The sequence below is a fragment of the Terrapene carolina genome, unplaced genomic scaffold, assembly GCF_002925995.2.
Source record: "Terrapene carolina triunguis isolate 2854851 unplaced genomic scaffold, T_m_triunguis-2.0 Scaffold141, whole genome shotgun sequence".
NCBI classification, from domain to species: domain Eukaryota; kingdom Metazoa; phylum Chordata; order Testudines; family Emydidae; genus Terrapene; species Terrapene triunguis.
Genome location: NW_020664492.1, coordinates 211,915 through 231,244, shown reverse-complemented (window position 1 = coordinate 231,244; position 19,330 = coordinate 211,915). Strand labels below are relative to the sequence as shown.

The 19,330-nt window shown below is 46.7% G+C and overlaps 1 protein-coding gene across 1 annotated transcript in view; it reads left to right on the top strand.

The window, feature by feature from the left end:
- Nucleotides 1–19,330, top strand: part of LOC112118329 (calcium uptake protein 2, mitochondrial) — a 254,334-nt gene that overhangs the window by 204,753 nt on the left and 30,251 nt on the right. The window contains exon 6 of the mRNA XM_026653578.1: nt 4,539–4,621. Within this exon, the coding sequence (XP_026509363.1) occupies nt 4,539–4,621 (83 nt within the window). The remainder of the gene's footprint in view (nt 1–4,538; nt 4,622–19,330) is intronic.

The following is a 19,330-nucleotide window of genomic DNA, read 5'->3' as shown; positions in this document are numbered from 1 at the left end:
GCACCACCCTGCAGACCCTGGGCCTCTACGTCCCTCCGGCAAAGGACAAGGCCAAATCGCTCCCGGCGGCTCAACCCGCTAGGGGCAGATATGAGCCCCCGTACAGAAAGCCTCGAGACCAGAAATGCCGGTCACAGAGGCAGTCCCGCTGTACCCAGCAGCCTGGTCCCTCTAAGGGCAAGAGGCAGGGAAAGAGGCAGTTTTGACTATTTACAGGGGGGCACCGGGCCTGTTGCCAGGGAGACTCCTCGACCAATAAAGTTTGTGTTCTGCAATCGATAGTCTGCCTTCCTCAGGGCATGGTCCCACATAACATCGGACCAGTGGGTCCTCAGCACTATTGCCGAGGGATACGTTTTGCAGTTCACTTCCCCCCCGCCAAGCCCCCCGCCCCCCAGTGTGGCCCTGGGAGATCCCGAGCAAGTCCGCATCCTGGGTCAGGAGGCGGATCGGCTTCTCAGTCTCGGTGTGGTGGAACGCGTTCCAGCACAGTTCCAGGGCAAGGGGTTTTACTCTCGATACTTCCTGATCCCCAAGGCAAAAGGGGGTCTCAGACTCATCCTGGACCTGCATGACCTGGTTCCTGAACAGGTTCCTAACCCGTTCCAAGTTCCGCATGGTGTCCCTAACTTCTATTATCCCCACCCTAGACCCGGGAGACTGGTACGCGGCCCTGGACCTATCAGGGCACTTACTTCCATGTCCACATTTTCGAGGGTCACAGATGCTTCCTCAGATTCGTGGTGGGGACGGAGCACTACCAGTTTACAGTCCTCCCCTTTGGCCTATCCACAGCCCCCAAGGTTTTCACGAAATGTATGGCAGTGGTGGCAGTGTACCTCAGGAAAAAGGGGGTGCAAATCTTCCCCTACCTGGCCGACTGGCTCCTCAAGGGCGATTCTCGTCCACAGGTGGAGTCCCACGTGCAGCTACTCCTGGCCACGTGCAAAAACCTAGGTCTAGTCGTGAATGAGGCAAAATCTACTCTAGTGCCCGTCCAGCGCATAGAGTTCATTGGAGCTCTCCTGGACTCCTCCAAGGCCACGGCCTCTCTTCCCTGGACAGGTTCGAGACCCTAAGGGACCTCATTGTCTCGGTCTCCTCATTCCCGGTGACCACAGCCAGGTCGTGCCTTCGGCTCCTGGGGCACATGGCGGCTTGCACATACGTAGTCCGCCATGCCAGACTCCGGATGAGGCCCCTCCAACTCTGGCTAGCCTCCCAATTCTCCCAGGCCTGGGACAGCCTGGACAAGGTCCTCACAATCCCGTCCCCGGTATTGGCTTCCCTTCAATTATGGTCCTTCCTGAGCAATATGCTGCAAGGGGTTCCCTTCAGGGAGGCCAACCCATCCATAGATCTGACGTCCGATGCTTCGGACCTGAGCTGGGGAGCTCACGTGGGAGACGTACAGACCCAGGGTACATGGTCGACCCCGGACTTGTCCCTGCACATAAATGTCAAGGAACTCAGGGCGATACATCTGACGTGCGTAGCCTTTCTCACGCACCTCTGTGGCAGGGTGGTCAGAGTCCTCATGGACAACACCGCCGCCATGTACTATATCAACAAGCAAGGTGGGACTTGTTCCCTAGCCCTCTGCCAGGCCTTGTGGGAGTTCTGTATAGCCCACGATATCTCCCTGAGAGCGGTTCACCTCCCGGGCATCCGCAATACTCAAGCAGATCGCCCCAGCAGGGTCTTCTCCCCCCAGTACGAGTGGTCGCTCCACTTGGAGGTCACCCACCGAATTTTCCTAGAGTGGGGAGCTCCCCAGATCGACCTGTTTGCAACCCGCCAGAACCGGCATTGCCCACAATTCTGTTCTAGAGGAGGGGTGGGGAAGGGCGCGATCTCCGACGCGTTCCTCCTGAGCTGGTCAGGCCAGCTCCTCTATGCCTTCCCCCCGTTTCCCCTCATTGCCAAGGTCCTTCAGAAGGTGAAAGTGGACAAGGCGAGGGTCATTCTCATAGCCCCGGCGTGGCCCCGCCAGCACTGGTACGGGCCCCTCCTACGCCTCTTAGCGGCCCCCCCAAGGGTGCTACCGCTCCGCCCGGACCTCCTCTCCCAAGACGGGGGACGCCTCCTCCATCCCAATCTGGCCGCGCTCCACCTGACAGCGTGGCTACTCCGTGGCTAAACGAGGAGGAGAACACGTGTTCGGAGCAGATAAGGCGAGTCCTCCTGGAAAGCAGGAAGCCATCCATGCGTCGGACATATGTGGCGAAGTGGTCCAGGTTTGCCAGGTGGGTGTGCGAGCGGGGAGTTTCCCCCTCCGCTGCACCTCTCCAGTTTGTCCTACACTACCTTTTATCCCTTAGGACTCACGGTCTGGCACCAGCCTCAGTCAGGGTGCACCTCTCAGCCATATCGGCTTTTCACCCGCCGGTGCAAAGACACTCGGTCTTCTCCCACCCTATGACCTCCCGCTTCCTGAAGGGCCTCGACCATTCGTTGCCAGACGCTAGGCCCCTTGTGCCACAATGGGACCTCAACCTGGTCTTGTCACGTCTCACAGCCCCCCCCTTCGAACCACTGGCCACGTGTTCCTGGTCGCACCTCTCGTGGAAGGTGGCCTTCCTCGTGGCGATCACGTCTGCCCGACATGTCTTGGAGCTCAGGGCCTTAACCTCAGAACCCCCCTATATGGTTTTCCATAGGGATAAGGTCCAGCTTCGCCCACACACGGCGTTCCTCCCGAAGGTGGTTTCCACCTTTCACATGGAGCAGAGCATCTTTCTCCCCGTGCTCGGCCCTAAGCCCCACTCCTCTAGCGAGGAACACCGCCTCCACATGCTTGATGTGCGTAGGGCATTGGCCTTTTACCTGGATAGAACTAAGCCGTTCCGGAGATCCTCTCAACTCTTTATTGCCTCAGCCGAGCGGGCGAGAGGGCAACCTATCTCTACCCAGCGCCTCTCCCACTGGATTACCTCATGCATACGCACGTGTTATGACCTGGCAGGGATTCCCCCGCCTCCTGTCATTAAGGCTCACTCTACGAGGGCTCAGGCCTCATCAGCTGTCTACGCCGCCCATGTCCCCATTCAGGACATCTGTAGGGCGGCCACGTGGGCTTCAGTTCACATGTTTACTTCGCATTACGCGATCGTCGCCCAGTGTAGGGACGACGCTGGGTTCGGCAAGGCGGTACTTCATCCCGAACCATTGTGAACTCCTACCCACCTCCAACAGATACTGCTTGGAATCACCTACTGTGGAATACACAGGAGCAATCACTCGAAGAAGAAAAGACAGTTAACTGTTCCGTAACTGGCATTCTTCGAGATGTGTTGCTCCTGTCTATTCCACACCCCACCCTCCTTCCCCTCTGTCGGAGTTGTCCGGCAAGAAGGAACCGAGGGTGGGGGGAGCCCATGGCTCCCCTTATAGCACGATATACAGGCGCCACTCCGGGGGTCGCCGCGGTGCTCCCCCAGTACGGGTACTGCTAAGGGAAAAACTTCCGGCACCGGTGCACGTGGCGAGCACGCACACCTACTGTGGAATAGACAGGAGGAACACATCTCGAAGAACGCCAGTTACGGAACAGGTAACTGTCCTATATCAGTGGGGTCACTTGCTACTGCAATGGACTTCAAACATGTTTCAGTGTCAAATTACTCCTGGGCAGGCTAGTAAAGAGGACAACCCACTAGTGAGTCAGGTAGCCTCAAATGGACAAAAGAAGTAGTTCAGAGAGTTTTGCATTTTCTTACTGCCTACTAGACCTGATGAAATTGTCCTGATAGATAAGGGGCAGCAATTTGGTGAAAGAAATGCAGTGCACGTTTTTGCAAACTATTTGCATCATTTCATTAAAAAATAGGTATTGGAGAATAAAATACACAATGTGCTGAAAGGGGAAAAATTGGAGCTCAAATGTATAGAGAGATTCTATTAAGAAAAAAAAATACTTGGGCGGCTCGGGACCCTGTGGCTAGTTCCCATGCTCCTAGCTGAGAGGACTGGGTTTGATTTACAAACTGGATTTGATTTACAAACCCAATTTCTTGCTTCTCAGGGCAGTAGAGTCTCAAGATAATTGTATACAGCATGCTTAGTTTCTGAGAGGAAGAAGTACCTGAGACCACTCTACAGTGATTCTTCTAACCAATTTGGGAATATTGATTGGCTTTGGAGATTTCTTCCAGCTCTTCTTAGCATGAAAGTAGGTACAGGACATAGAGCTAGAACTTAAGATGGTCAGTGGCAATGGAGAAAATGGGGAAACAGGCTGAGGATCATAGGAAGAGAATCTAGGGCATTAAGATGGACTGAATTTTCAGAATAGGTGAGAACAGATCAAGATATTCTGCTATATGTAGGTACTATTAACATTTCATTACCCATATCCCTATCTTTTGAAATGGATATAAAACAGTGTTTTCTAACATTCACATAATAGTTGTGTATGGATAATATGATTTGGGAATTCAAAGCATCTATTCAACTATGGAAAACTGAAACTGCAGGTGATAATTCTGCATTCATTATTTATAAGCAAATGTATATGTATTTTTAACACTTCATTGCAGAACCACAAACTGGATTTCATATTGCTTTTAAAATGTTGGATGCAGATGGCAATGAACAAGTTGAAAAAAAGGAGTTCTTTAAGGTATGTAAATACATATTCATTTTTGAAGTCTACAAATTTTCTATAAATTATATCCATCAAATGAACGGTACATTAAAAATCTTCATGTAGTCTTTTGCATCTAATCTGTGATCACATCTTACAATACAGAGAGCTATATTTGCTAATACACTTTATTTATATGAAAGGGATATATAAAAAAGCATCACCACAGGGTTTAAAAGTAGTTATATCATGTTTGAAGTTAACTTTTATAAGCCCTACCTTTCATCCATATCTGCAGATCTCTGTATAGTAGTAGTAGTTGCCCCAAGTTTGACCTACCTTAATGTATCAGCTGGAGAAAGTCTTCCAATTTCTAAATATTGACTTTAAAAAAGTCACTCTCTGATTTGTTTTAAATTGGATTGTGCTGTTCCACAATAGTAAACAAATATTGTTCCCAAAGTGATATATAATGTAGGTGGGGAAAAGAAACTACATTTTTATTTGAAACACAAATGGGGGAAAGTGTTCCACAAATTGAAAAAGAAAACTGTGAAAGACACTTATTTTAAAGCTTTTACGAGAGTATCATTAATTTTGTAGAGTATAAAAAACTATAGTAAGTATTCAGTTGGGTCCTTACAGGAAAATATATCTTAAATATTCAAGTCAAAAATAGGAAATGAAAATAACAGAAACCTGGACACTTTTTATGCACTCTCATTGTGATCTCCTATTACATGACTGTAGATAAGATTTTAAAAGAAGCAGAAATTACTGCTGTCCTCCTTTATGAATTAGTCTCCAATATTACCCTAACGATAAACAGTACTGCGATTAAAGTCAGAAATACAGTAAAATCCACTTAATCTGAATCTTAATAATTGGCACACCCGCTTGATTGGGAAAATTGCCAAGGATTCAGTGGAATATATTTCAATGACTTTAAACATTGGGATAATGGCACACCAATTGCTAGCATAAATTTCTCACTGTGCTGCCCTTTGTTCATTTCATGCTGTTTCCCAGCTCAATTATGATTGTTAAATGAGTGTCTTGCCTTAATATTGTTTTAGAAAATATTTTAATGCTTTGGAGTACCTTTTTAAAGCAATTCCTGAAACTAAACAACGTTTCCCAGTGCAGTGTGTTCCCATGAACCTCTAATAATTGAGACAATTGCTTAATTTTGGTACATTTGTTTCTCTCTGTTTGTGCCAATTAGGAGGATTCTACTGAACTATTCAGATATAAATTGCACAAACAAATCATAGAATCATAGGACTGGAAGGGACCTCGTGAGGTCATCTAGTCCAGTCCCCTGCACTCATGACAGGACTAAGTATTATCTAGACCATTCCTGACAGGTGTTTGTCTAACCTGCTCCAGTGGCCAAGTTCTATTCAGTACCATTTGCAAAGTATAGGCCCAATCCTGCAAGGTGCTTGAGTGCTCTCAATTCTCTGCAGGTCTTGTGTGCAAGCTGTTCCAGGTGTGAAAAAATTATTCTAGCAAACTGTTCACATCATTATTCTGCTGATGGAAAAATAAAGCCAAATTACAAAACATCCATTTTCTTTTTGCATTTGTCATTCTTACCCACTGGTTCTGATAATCATCCAACAGGACTGTATCAGAGCAATTAAAATACATACTGATCAGTGAAATGTGTCTATTCCAGCTACTGTTTTTTTAAGCTGAACAATACAGAACATTGATAACATACAGATATGGATAAGTCCATTAAAGAAGATGAAAGTCTGTGCTTTTTTTTGGGGGGGGGGTCTGGCTGCCTGCAGTGCCAGTGCATTAAAAGGTCACTTTACCACTACTTTTTTTTACTGTGTACTGCTGCAGGAAAGCAAGCAAGAAAATTCCTGGTTAAGTATATTGCAAGTCTCTCTTCATGTTGTATGTGTTAAATCACATATCTGATTTCCATGTTTCAATCAGTTCTGATTGAATTATCCAATATTAACAACTGAAAGTTATCAAAATAGGCAGCGATACAAATCAGTACAAAAATTAGAATCTTGGAGAGGCAATCATATTAAGTGAATGTCATTGTAGTAAGAAAAATTAAGTTACTTTGCATGTCATTAGGTTTCATTAGGGCTGTCAAGCGATTTAAAAAATTAAACGTGATTAATCGCACAATTAAAAAAATTAATCGCACTGTTAAACAATAATAGAATACCATTTATTTAAATATTTTTTATGTTTTCTACATTTTCAAATATACTGATTTCAGTTACAGCACAGAATACAAAATGTACAGTGCTCACTTTATGTTTATTTTTGATTGCAAATATTTGTGCTGCAAAAAAACAAAAGAAATAGTATTTTTCAGTTCACCTAATACAAGTACTGTAATGCAACCTTTTTATCATGAAAGTTGAACTTACTAATGTAGAATTATGTACAAAAAATAACTGCATTCAAAAATAAAACAATGTAAAACTTTAGAGCCTACAAGTCTAATCAGTCCTACTTCCTCTTCAGCCAATTGCTCAGCCAAACAAGTTTGTTTACATTTACAGGAGATAATACTGCCCGCTTGTTGTTTACAATGTCACCTGAAAGTGAGAACAGACGTTCGCATGGCAATGTTGTAGCCGGCATTGCAAGATATTTACGTGCCAAATCCGCTAAAGATTTGTATGTCCCTTCATCTTCAACCATCATTCCAGAGGACATGCATCCATGCTGATGACGCGTTCTGCTCGATATCGATCCAAAGCAGTGCAGACCAACGCATGTTCACTTCCATCATCTGAGTCAGATGCCACCAGCAGAAGGTTGATTTTCTGTTTTGATGGTTTGGGTGCTGTAGTTTCTGCATCAGAGTGTTGCTCTTTTAAGACTAAAAGCATGCTGCACACCTCATCCCTCTCAGATTTTGGAAGGCAGTTCAGATTCTTAAACCTTGGGTTGAGTGCTGTAGCTATCTTTAGAAATCTCACATCGGTACCTTCTTTGTGTTCTGTCAAATCTGCAGTGAAAGTGTTCTTAAAACGAACAACGTGCTGGGACTGCTATAACATCCGAGACTGCTATAACATGAAAAACATGGCAGAATGCAGGTAAAACAGAGCAGGAAACATACTATTCTCCCCCAAGGAGTTCAGTCAAAAATTAATTAACGCATTATTTTTTTAACTAGCGTCATCAGCATGGAAGCATCTCCTCTGGAATGGTGGCCGAAGCATGAAGGGGCATACAAATGTTTAGCATATCTGGCACGTAAATACCTTGCAATGCTGGCTACAAAAGTGCCATACGAATGCCTGTTCTCACTTTCAGGTGATGTAAATAAAAAACCGGCAGCATTATCTCCCGTAAGTGTAAACAAACTTGTTTGGCTGAGCAATTGGCTGAACAAGAAGTAGGACTGAGTGGACATGTAAGCGCTAAAGTTTTACATTGTTTTGTTTTTGAGTGCAGTTATATAACAAAAAAATCTACATTTGTAAGTTGCACTTTCACAATGAAGATATTGCACTATGGTACTTGTATGAGGTGAATTGAAAAATACTATTTATTTTGTTTATCATTTTTGAAAATTGCAAATTGCAATTTGAAGATTGCAAATATTTGTAATAAAAAATAATAATATAAAGTGTACACTTGGTATTCTGTGTTGCAATAGAAATCAATATATTTGAAAAAGTAGAAAAACATCCAAAAATATTTAATAAATTTCAATTGGTATTCTATTATTTAACAGTGTGATTAAAACTGCAATTAATCGTGATTAATTTTTTTAATCGTGATTAATTTTTTTTAGTTAATCGCGTGAGTTACCTGCAATTAATTGACAGCCCTACTTTTGATATTGTATTAAGGAATTAAAATGGAAGTTGTAAGAGCACAGAAAATGTATTCTAAACCCATGAAAGTCATTAAATTCAAAATTGTCCTTAAGGATCCTCAGAGGATTGCTTCATCAGGCAAATAGTTATGGAAATTGGATGTTTGTTTTTTGTCCCCTCTCCCCGCAGAATGGTCTTGTTTTGGGGGGAGGGTGGAACAAACCCCATGTGGGTACAGAGCAGGAAGAGGAAAACAATCTCTGCAGTCACAGAGGGAATCTTCTTATGTGGTTAGATATCAAACATTTATAAGAGGTGAATATTTTAAAGTGTTCATTTCTGGGCAGCACTAGTTTGGTAGACTGAAAACTAAGAATTTATCATCAGGCCTTTAGACTTTGCATATCAGCTGTAAATGCACTGATGAAAGAATATCCTGGTCCTCAAACTTTTAGAATGTTAAAAATGAAAACTGTTACATAAACACAATTAGTCTGCCTGAATCAAGTGTCTATATAGCTAACAAATTAACAAACTAAATGTCTGTATAGCTAACAAAAATCTACTCACCCCTGTTGTGTCACGATTAGTTTCCAAAGAAAATAAGTCACAACTATTTTTGAGTTTCTTTTGCCTGTGTTTCACAACTTTGCCTCCTCCTGAGTTTCTTTTATTCCAGTCTCCTCTCAGTCTCGTAATGTGTTTATTATCTACAGAGTCTCAGGCCTGGTCTACACTAGGCTTTTATGTCGACTTTAGCGCCGTTATATCGAATTAACCCTGCACCCGTCCACACCAGGAAGCCATTTAGTTCGACATAAAGCTCTCTTTAAATCGATTTCTGTAATCCTCCCCAACGAGAGGAGTAGCGCTAAATTCGACATGGCCATATCGAATTAGGCTAGGTGTGGATGGAAATCGACGGTAATAGCTCCGGGAGCTATCCCACAGTGCACCACTCTGTTGACGCTCTGGACAGCAGTCAGAGCTCGGATGCTCTGACCAGCCACACCCCCGGGAAAATTTGAATTCATTTTCATTTTCCTGTCTGGGCAGTTTGAATCTCAGTTCCTCTTTGGACATCGAGGGGAGCTCAGCAGCAGTGGCAACTATGCAGAGCTCTCCAGCAGAGATGGCCGTGCAATCTAATAGAAAGAGGGCCCCAGCATGGACTGATCGGGAAGTCTTGGATCTCATCGCAGTGTGGGGCGATGAGTCCGTGCGTTCAGAGCTGCGCTCCAAAAGAAGGAATGCTAAGATCTACGAGAAGATCTCCAAAGCCATGGCAGAGAGAGGCTACAGCCGGGATGCAACGCAGTGCCGCGTGAAAATCAAGGAGCTGAGACAAGGCTACCAAAAAACCAAAGAGGCTAACGGACGATCCGGATCCCAGCCCCACACATCCCGTTTCTACGAGGCACTGCATTCCATCCTGGGAGCGGCCGCCACCACTACCCCACCCCTGACCGTGGACTCCGAGGATGGGATCATGTCCGCGGCCGGTTCCTCGTCGGACATGACAGCGGACGGGGAAGATGAAGAAGGAGATGAGGAGGACGAGGCAGTCGACAGCGCTGGCACCGCAGATTTCCCCGACAGCCAGGAGCTCTTCATCACCCTTACCGAGATCCCGTACCAACCGTCCCCATCCCTTACCCCGGACACAGAATCAGGGGAAGGATCAAGCAGTAAGTGCTGTAAACATGTAAACATTTATTTAAAACAGAACGGTAATATTTATACTATTAACAATGTACATTTATAAAAGTTCTGTAAACTAGTAAAAAAATAATCAGGTACAAAACAGGAGTATTTACAAAGGTAACAAATGGGTTTTCATGATTTCTCTGTCTTAGGCTCTTCTCAATTTAGTCCCAAGTGTTTTAAAAAATGTTCACAATGTCCGTTACTACATGATTCCCAGGCCCAAGACGCTCCACTCCAAAGTCCCAGTGCACCTACGCGAAAATCCGGTCAATGTGGCCGGGGATCGACGAGAAATCCTCGTAGGAGAACTCCTCGTAGGTCTCGTGGAGGTAGAGCTCAAGCCTGTTGATCAGGTTCCGGGGTAGGGCGATCTTAGTGGGCCCTCCGTGGTAGCAGACATGTCCCCTCCACGCCACAATCAAGTACTCCGGGATCATCGCACGACATAGCATGGCGGCATACGGCCCCGGTTTCTGCATGCTTTCCCGCAGCATGCGTTCTCTCTGGGTGTCCGGGATCCTCAGGAGGGTGATGTCGCTCATGACGCCCTGCTTTGAATTAGGGAGGGGAATGTTAGTATTGGGACTGCTTGACAGCCACGCGGTGGAGGGAGAGGGGCAGCATACAGGGATCTTTCCCTGGGACAGCCGCGAGGGGGTGGGACAGGGGCAGAGTTCATGCTGTCCTGATTGCTGGCAGCAGAGACTGGCATTGCTTTCAATGTGAAAGGAGGCCAGTGCTACTGCTGGAGTTTTAAGCAGCCACAAGTCTGCGGCTTACCATTATTGCCCGCTCCAGAAGTTCAGGTCTCCAGCCACAGTTCTCTGAACACTCCAAGACCTCCGCAAGTCCACAGGCACTGAAGGCGACGGCCGAAAATTCGACCTTGTCCTGAGTGCGCATGTGAGAGGTTCAGTGCATGGTCTTGTTCACAGAGAAAGACTAGGTTCTTTGTATACAATTTCATTTATCTGTCTCAGGAATTCACTCCCTTTTTACAATTCACACAGACACATCTGCGACTGTCTCCCAACCCAGCCTGTCAGCACACTCCCAGAGGCTAGCGCAGATTAGGCGGAGGAAGAAGAAGACGCGTGAAGACATGTTCTCAGAACTAATGGACTGCTCCCGAGCCCAGGCAGCCCAGCAGACACAGTGGAGGGAGAACTTGTCACAAATGCACCGAGCAGTCATGGAACGGGAGGAGAGGTGGCGTCAGGAGGACCAACAGGCTACTGAAAAGCTGCTTGGACTAATGAGGGAGCAAACGGACACGCTCCGGCGCCTTGTGGATGTTCTGCAAGACCGGAGGCAGGAGGACAGAGCCCCGCTGCAGTCTATCTGTAACCGCCCTCACCCGCCACCAAGTCCCACACCCCCCTCACCCAAAGTCCAAAGAAGGAGGGGCGGCAAGGGCCGTTAAAACTTTCAGTCAACCCCTGCAGACTGCTCTAGCACTAGAAGGCTGACATTCCCCAAAATTTCATAAGCCCTTTCCTACCCACCTCACACAAGCCCCCGTCCAAGTTTCACACCCCACGTTTCATGTCTGGTTCGCAATAAAATGTTTGTTTCTCTCCATTACTGTTTCAGTCAGGTTCTTTTGAGGGAGAGTCTGTCTGGAGGGGGGGAAGGGGCTTGGTAATTGGACAGGACAGTGACCTTTAGCAGGGTACAGAGGCGGTGTCAGGTCCAGCATCAGGACACATACACAGTGCAGTCACTGGTTACCCTGGTCAGTCTGGGAGGTGTTTTTCATGTTCTGGGGGGGGGGGGTTGCTCTGTGACTTTGTGGCGGGGGAGGGCAGTTACAGATCTTATGCAGCGGTCCTTATCCTGGCTCACAGATCCACGCAGCAGGGGATATGTAACCCTACCCCCCCTGCCAGAAAGTCACATAGCCGACACATACACACAGTCCCCCCCAGGAGTGCTGGCAGGCTCCATTGAAATAACCAGTCCACCAGTGCGGAGCCTGTCATTCCGGGAGTTTAGAGGCATCATTTGCATCCGAACACTGAACCCGCCCCCCGCCACAGTCTGCGTCCCCGGTTTAAAATATTCCCGCGAAAACAGCAATACAGACAACGGTGTTCATTAACAAAATCGAAATGATTTTATTTTTTGGGAAGGGGAAGGGGGTGAAGGGGGTATGTAACTGGAGAGGATAGTCAAAATGAACTGGGTAAAGAAACGGGGGCAGATTCAGCTTTTCTGTCCACAAACTGAAAAGTCACTGGTTGCCCTGCTCACTCAGGAACCTAGCTTTCAAAGCCTCCCGGATGCACAGGGCGTCCCGCTGGGATCTTCTAATGGCCCGGCTGTCTGGCTGGACGTAATCAGCAGCCAGGCTATTTGCCTCTAGCTCCCACCCCGCCATAAAGGTCTCCCCCTTGCTCTCACACAGATTGTGGAGCACACAGCAAGCTGCAATAACGATGGGGATATTGGTTTCACTGAGATCACAGCGAGTGAGTAAGCTTCTCCATCTCCCTTTGAGACGGCCAAAAGCACACTCCACCACCATTCTGCACTTGCTGAGACGGTAGTTGAACAGTTCTTTTTCTGTGTCCAGGGCGCCAGTATAGGGCTTCATGAGCCAGGGCATTAGCGGGTAGGCTGGGTCCCCGAGGATGACTGTAGGCATCTCCACATCCCCAAGAGTTATTTTGTGGTCTGGGAAGTAAATACCTTCCTGCAGCCGTCTAAACAGACCAGAGTTCCTGAACACGCGAGCGTCATGAACCTTGCCCGGCCATCCGACGTAGATGTTTGTAAACCGTCCCCGATGGTCCACCAGTGCTTGCAGCACCATTGAAAAGTAGCCCTTTCGGTTGATGTACTGGCTGGCCTGGTGGTCCGGTCCCAGGATAGGGATGTGAGTCCCATCGATAGCCCCACCGCAGTTTGGGAATCCCATCGCGGCAAAGCCATCTATGATGACCTGCGCGTTTCCCAGGGTCACTACCTTTGGGAGCAGTACCTTCACGATCGCCTTGGCTACTTGCATGACAACAACCCCCACGGTAGATTTGCCCACACCAAAGTGGTTCGCGACTGACCGGTAGCTGTCCGGCGTTGCAAGCTTCCAGAGGGCTATGGCCACTCGCTTCTCAACTGTGAGGGCTGCTCTCATCCTGGTATTCTGGCGCTTCAGGGCAGGGGACAGCAATTCACAAAGTTCGAGGAAAGTCCTCTTCCGCATGCGAAAGTTTCGCAGCCACTGGGATTCATCCCAGACCTGAAGCACTATACGGTCCCACCAGTCCGTGCTTGTTTCCCGGGCCCAGAATCGCCGTTCCACGATATCCACATGACCCATTGCCACCGTGATGTCCTGGGCGCTGGGGCTCGTGGTTTCTGACAGCTCTGTGCTACTCTCCGACTTCAGGCCATCACGGCGGTGTCGTAGCCTCCTCGCCTGATTACTCTTCATCTGCCTCAGGGAAAGGTGTATGATAAGCTGCGAGGTGTTGAGAACGGCCACAAGTGCAGCGATGGTCTCAGCGTGATCCATGATCGCAGTGCTGTGGCGTCCGCGCTGTCACTGACCAGAAAAGTGCGCGAACTGATTTCCCGCCGGCGCTTTCATGGAGGGAGGGAGGGCGTTAGTGACGGACGGATGACGACAAATTTTTTTTACCCAGAAGGCATTGGCGGCTCGACCCAGAATTCCGATGGGCAGCGGGGACTGCGGGAACTGTGGGATAGCTGCCCACAGTGCACCGCTTCCAATATCGACGCTCGCCCGTTAGTGTGGACTCACAAAGTCGAATTACTGTCCTTAGTGTGTCCTTAGTGTGGACACACACGTTCGACTTTGCAATATCGATTCCACATATTCGATTTAAGTAAAATCGAATTACCCTCGTAGTGTAGACATACCCTCACTGATTGACCCAGCAAGTGTTGTTTTGATACTACTGTCGCTTTTCTTTTCCAATTATATAATGACCAAAAGGCTTCTACGTGTCATGGAAAATAGATTTTCTTTGTTGGAACATTACTTTCAATCTGTTTCCCAGTAATGTAAATCAGATTTGAGGCAGTCTCTCTGGTAGCATGATCAAAGGAGGAGAGTGTGTGCACTGTCTCCCTGACTGATTGAGTCACAGTTACTCCTGGTTCTGAATTTGCTGGGAAAGGTCTGCTCTATCACCTGGTAAATGGGCCGATATCCCTTATAGAATCATAGAAGGTTAGGGTTGGAAGGTCATTTAGTCCAACCCCCTGCTCAAAGCAGGACCAACCCCAACAAAATCATCCCAGCCAGGGCTTTGTCAAGCCAGCTCTTAAAGACCTCTAAGGATGGAGATTCCACCACCTCCCTAGGTAACCCATTCCAGTGCTTCACCACCCTCCTAGTGAAATAGTTTTTCCTAATATCCAACCTAGACCTGCCCCACTGCAACTTGAGACCATTGCTCCTTGTTCTGTCATCTGCCACCACTGAGAACAGCCTAGCTGCATCCTCTTTGGATCCCCCCTCACTCTTCTCTTCTGCAGACTAAATAAGCCCAGTTCCCTCAGCCTCTCCTTGTAAGTCATGTGCCCCAGCCCACTAATCATTTTCGTTGCCCTCTGCTGGACTCTCTCCAATTTGTCCACATCCTTTCTGTAGTGGGGGGCCCAAAACTGGATGCAGTACTCCAGATTTGGCCTCTCTCGTGCCGAATAGAGAGGAATAATCACTTCCCTCGATCTGCTGGCAAAGCTCCTACTAATGCAGCCCAATATGTCGTTAGCCTTCTTGGCAACAAGGGCACACTGTTGACTCATATCCAGCTTCTCGTCCACTGTAATCCCCAGGTCCTTTTCTGCAGAACTGCTGCTAGCCAGTCGGTCCCCAGCCTGTAGCAGTGCATGGGATTCTTCCATCCGAAGTTCAGGACTCTGCACTTGTCCTTGTTGAACCTCATCAGATTTCTTTTGGTCTAATCCTCCAATTTCTCTAGGTCACTTGGGACCCTACCCTACCCTCCAGCGTATCTACCTCTCCCCCTAGCTTAGTGTCATTTGCGAATTTGCTGAGGGTGCAATCCATCCCATCATCCAGATCATTAATGAAGATGTTGAACAAAACTGTCCCTAGGACCGACCCCGGGGGCACTCCGCTGGGGCTGCCAATTAGACATTGAGCCAGCTTTCTATCCACCTTATAGTCCATTCATCCAATCCATACTTCTTTAACTTGCTGGCAAGAATACTGTGGGAGACTCTATCAAAAGCTTTGCTAAAGTCAAGGTATATTATGTCCACCGCTTTTCCCATATCCACAGAGCCAGTTATCTCATCATAGAAGGCAATCAGGTTGGTCAGGCATGACTTGCCCTTGGTGGATCCATGTTGACTGTTCCTGACCACCTTCCTCTCCTCCAGTTGCTTCAAAATGGATTCCTTGAGGATCTGCTCCATGATTTTTCCAGTGGCTGAGGTGAGGCTGAGGTTTGTAGTTCCCCAGATTCTCCTCCTTCCCTTTTTTTAAAATGGGCACTATATTTGCCTTTTTCCAATCATCCGGGACCTCCCCTGATCGCCATGAGTTTTCAAAGATAATGGCCAGTGGCTCTGCAATCACATCAGCCAAGTCCATCAGCACCCTCAGATGCATTGCATCTGGCCCCATGGACTTGTGCATGTCCAGTTTTTCTATATAGTCCTTAACTTGTTCTTTCACCACTGAGAGCTGCTCACCTCCTCCCCATACTGTGTTGCCCAGTGCAGCAGTCTGGGAGCTGACCTTGTCTGTGAAGACCAAGGCAAAAAAAGCATTGAGTACATTAGCTTTTTCCACATCATCTGTCACTAGGTTGTCTCCCCCATTCAGTAAGGGTCGCACACTTTCCCTGACCACCCTCTTGTTGCTAACATACCTGTAGAAACCCTTCTTGTTACCCTTCAAATCCCTTGCTAGCTGCAACTCCAATTGTGTTTTGGCCTTCCTGATTACACCCCTGCATGCTGGAGCAATATTTTTATACTCCTCCCTAGTCATCTGCCCAGGTATCCACCTCTTGTAAGCTTCCTTCTTGTGTTTAAGCTCACAAAGATTTCTCTTTTAAGCCAAGCTTGTCGCCTGCCATACTTGCTATTCTTTCTGCACATTGGGATGGTTTGTTCCTGCGCCCTCAATAAAGCTTCTTTAAAATACAGCCAGCTCTCCTGGACTCCTTTCCCCATCATATTAGCCTCCCAGGGAATCCTGCCCATCAGTTCCCTGAGGGAGTCAAAGTCTGCTTTTCTGAAGTCCAGGGTCCATATTCTGCAGCTCTCCTTTCTTCCTTTTGTCAGGATCCTGAACTTGACCATGAACTTTCATGGTCACTGCTGGCCAGGTTGCCACCCACTTCTACTTCCCCTACCAATTCTTCCCTGTTTGTGAGCAGCAGGTCAAGAGGTGCACGGCCCCTAGTTGGTTCCCCCAGCACTTGCACCAGGAAGTTGTCCCCAACACTCTCCAAAAACTTCCTGGATTGTCTGTGCACTGCTATATTGCTCTCCCCGCAGATGTCTGGTGAAGCCCATGAGCAATGTCTAGGCCCACTAATCCTCAAATATGGGGTGGTCCAGTCCGTGTTCAGAACAAATGACATAAATTATCTCACAAGTTACAACCTTCATTTTGTGGGGAAGGTCAGTAAGGCTACGTCTTCACTACCCGCCTGAATCGGCGGGTAGAAATCGATCTCTCGGGGATCGAATTATTGCGTCTCATCGGGACGCGACAATCGATCCCCGAATCGACGCTTGTACTCCACTAGCGCAGGTAGTAGTAAGCGCCGTCGACGGGGGAGCCGCGGAGGTCGATTTGCGCCGTCCTCACAGCGGGGTAAGTCGGCTCGGATACGTCGAATTCAGCTACGCTATTCGCGTAGCTGAATTTGCGTATCTTAAATCGACACCTCCCCTCCCCCCCCAGTGAAGACGTAGCCTTTCTAATCTTGCCCCTGCATTCCTGTGGTGTTTGCCTATATTCATCCTTTGTAATCTGTCCTAGTTTCCATTTTTTATATGACTCCTTTTTATTTTTTAGATCATGCAATCAAGTGATCAAGTGATCTCTCTCCTGCTGTCCATCACCACCCTCTGACAAACAGAGGCTAGGGACACCATTCCTTACCCATCCTGGCTAATAGCCATTAATGGACTTAACCGCCATGAATTTATCCAGTTCTCTTTTAAACCCTGTTATAGTCCTAGCCTTCACAACCTCCTCAGGCAAGGAGTTCCACAAGTTGACAGTGCGCTGTGTGAAGAAGAACTTCCTTTTATTTGTTTTAAACCTGCTGCCCATTAATTTCATTTGGTGGCCCCTCGTTCTTATATTATGGGAACAAGTAAATAACTTTTCCTTATTCACTTTCTCCACACCACTCATGATTTTATATACCTCTATCATATCCCACCTTAGTCTTCTCTTTTCCAAGCTGAAAAGTCCTAGCCTCTTTAATTTCTCCTCATATGGGACCCATTCCAAACCCCTAATCATTTTAGTTGCCCTTCTCTGAACCTTTTCTAATGCCAGTATATCTTTTTTGAGATGAGGAGACCACATCTGTACGCAGTATTCAAGCTGTGGACGTACCATGGATTTATATAAGGGTAATAAGATATTCTCCATCTTATTTTCTATCCCCTTTTTAATGATTCCTAACATCCTGTTTGGTTTTTTGACCGCCGCTGCACACTGCATGGACGTCTTCAGAGAACTATTCACGATGACTCCAAGATCTTTTTCCTGATTAGTTGTAGCTAAATTAGCGCCATCATATTGTATGTATAGTTGGGGTTATTTTTTCCAATGTGCATTACTTTACATTTATCCACATTAAATTTCATTTGCCATTTTGTTGCCCAATCACTTAGTTTTGTGAGATCTTTTTGAAGTTCTTCACAGTCGGCTTTGGTCTTAACTATCTTGAGCAGTTTAATATCATCTGCAAACTTTGCCACCTCACTGTTTACCCCTTTCTCCAGATCATTTATGAATAAGTTGAATAGGATTGGTCCTAGGGCTGACCTTTGGGGAACACCACTAGTTACCCCTCTCCATTCTGAAAATTTACCATTTATTCCTACCCTTTGTTCCCTGTCTTTTAACCAGTTCTCAGGCCATGAAAAGATCTTCCCTCTTATTCCATGACAACTTAATTTGCGTAAGAACCTTTGGTGAGGGACCTTGTCAAAGGCTTTCTGGAAATCTAAGTACACTATGTCCACTGCATCCCCCTTGTCCACATGTTTGTTGACCCCTTCAAAGAACTCTAATAGATTAGTAAGACATGATTTCCCTTTACAGAAACCATGTTGACTTTTGCCCAACAATTTATGTTCTTCTATGTATCTTACAATTTTATTCTTTACAATTGTTTCAACTAATTTGCCCGGTACTGATGTTAGATGTAACAAACATCAGTGTTTGTTCAATTGCTTGCTTTGTCATACACCATTTCTCATCCATTGTCGTCTTCTAGTTGTATATTCAGATTGTAAATTCCTCATGGCAGAGACCTTGTCTCCTTAATTGTCTGTAAAGTGCCTATCATGCTTTGGGTGCTGTATAATTAATTATAATATGTATAACAATATCAGGAGTGTAACCAGGCACATGTTGTGCCATGCAAATCATTCAGGAAACTGGAGAGGGCAACAAAAGGGGGTCACCGCTCCACAGGGCTCTGGCACCAGCCATGTTACAGTAACAGCTCAAAGGCCTGTCTTCCTTAAGGCCAGGCAAAGCATAAATGCCAATACACATTCTCTCCCCATTCAGTCAATCCCATGTTTATTCATAGATTCATAGATTCTAGGACTGGAAGGGACCTCGAGAGGTCATCGAGTCCAGTCCCCTGCCTGCATGGCAGGACCAAATACTGTCTAGACCATCCCTTATAGACATTTATTTAACCTACTCTTAAATATCTCCAGAGATGGAGATTCCACAACCTCCCCAGGCAATTTATTCCAGTGTTTAACCACCCTGACAGTTAGGAACTTTTTCCTAATGTCCAACCTAGACCTCCCTTGCTGCAGTTTAAGCCCATTGCTTCTTGTTCTATCCATAGAGGCTAAGGTGAACAAGTTTTCTCCCTCCTCCTTATGACACCCTTTTAGATACCTGAAAACTGCTATCATGTCCCCTCTGTCTTCTCTTTTCCAAACTAAACAAACCCAATTCCTTCAGCCTTCCTTCATAGGTCATGTTCTCAAGACCTTTAATCATTCT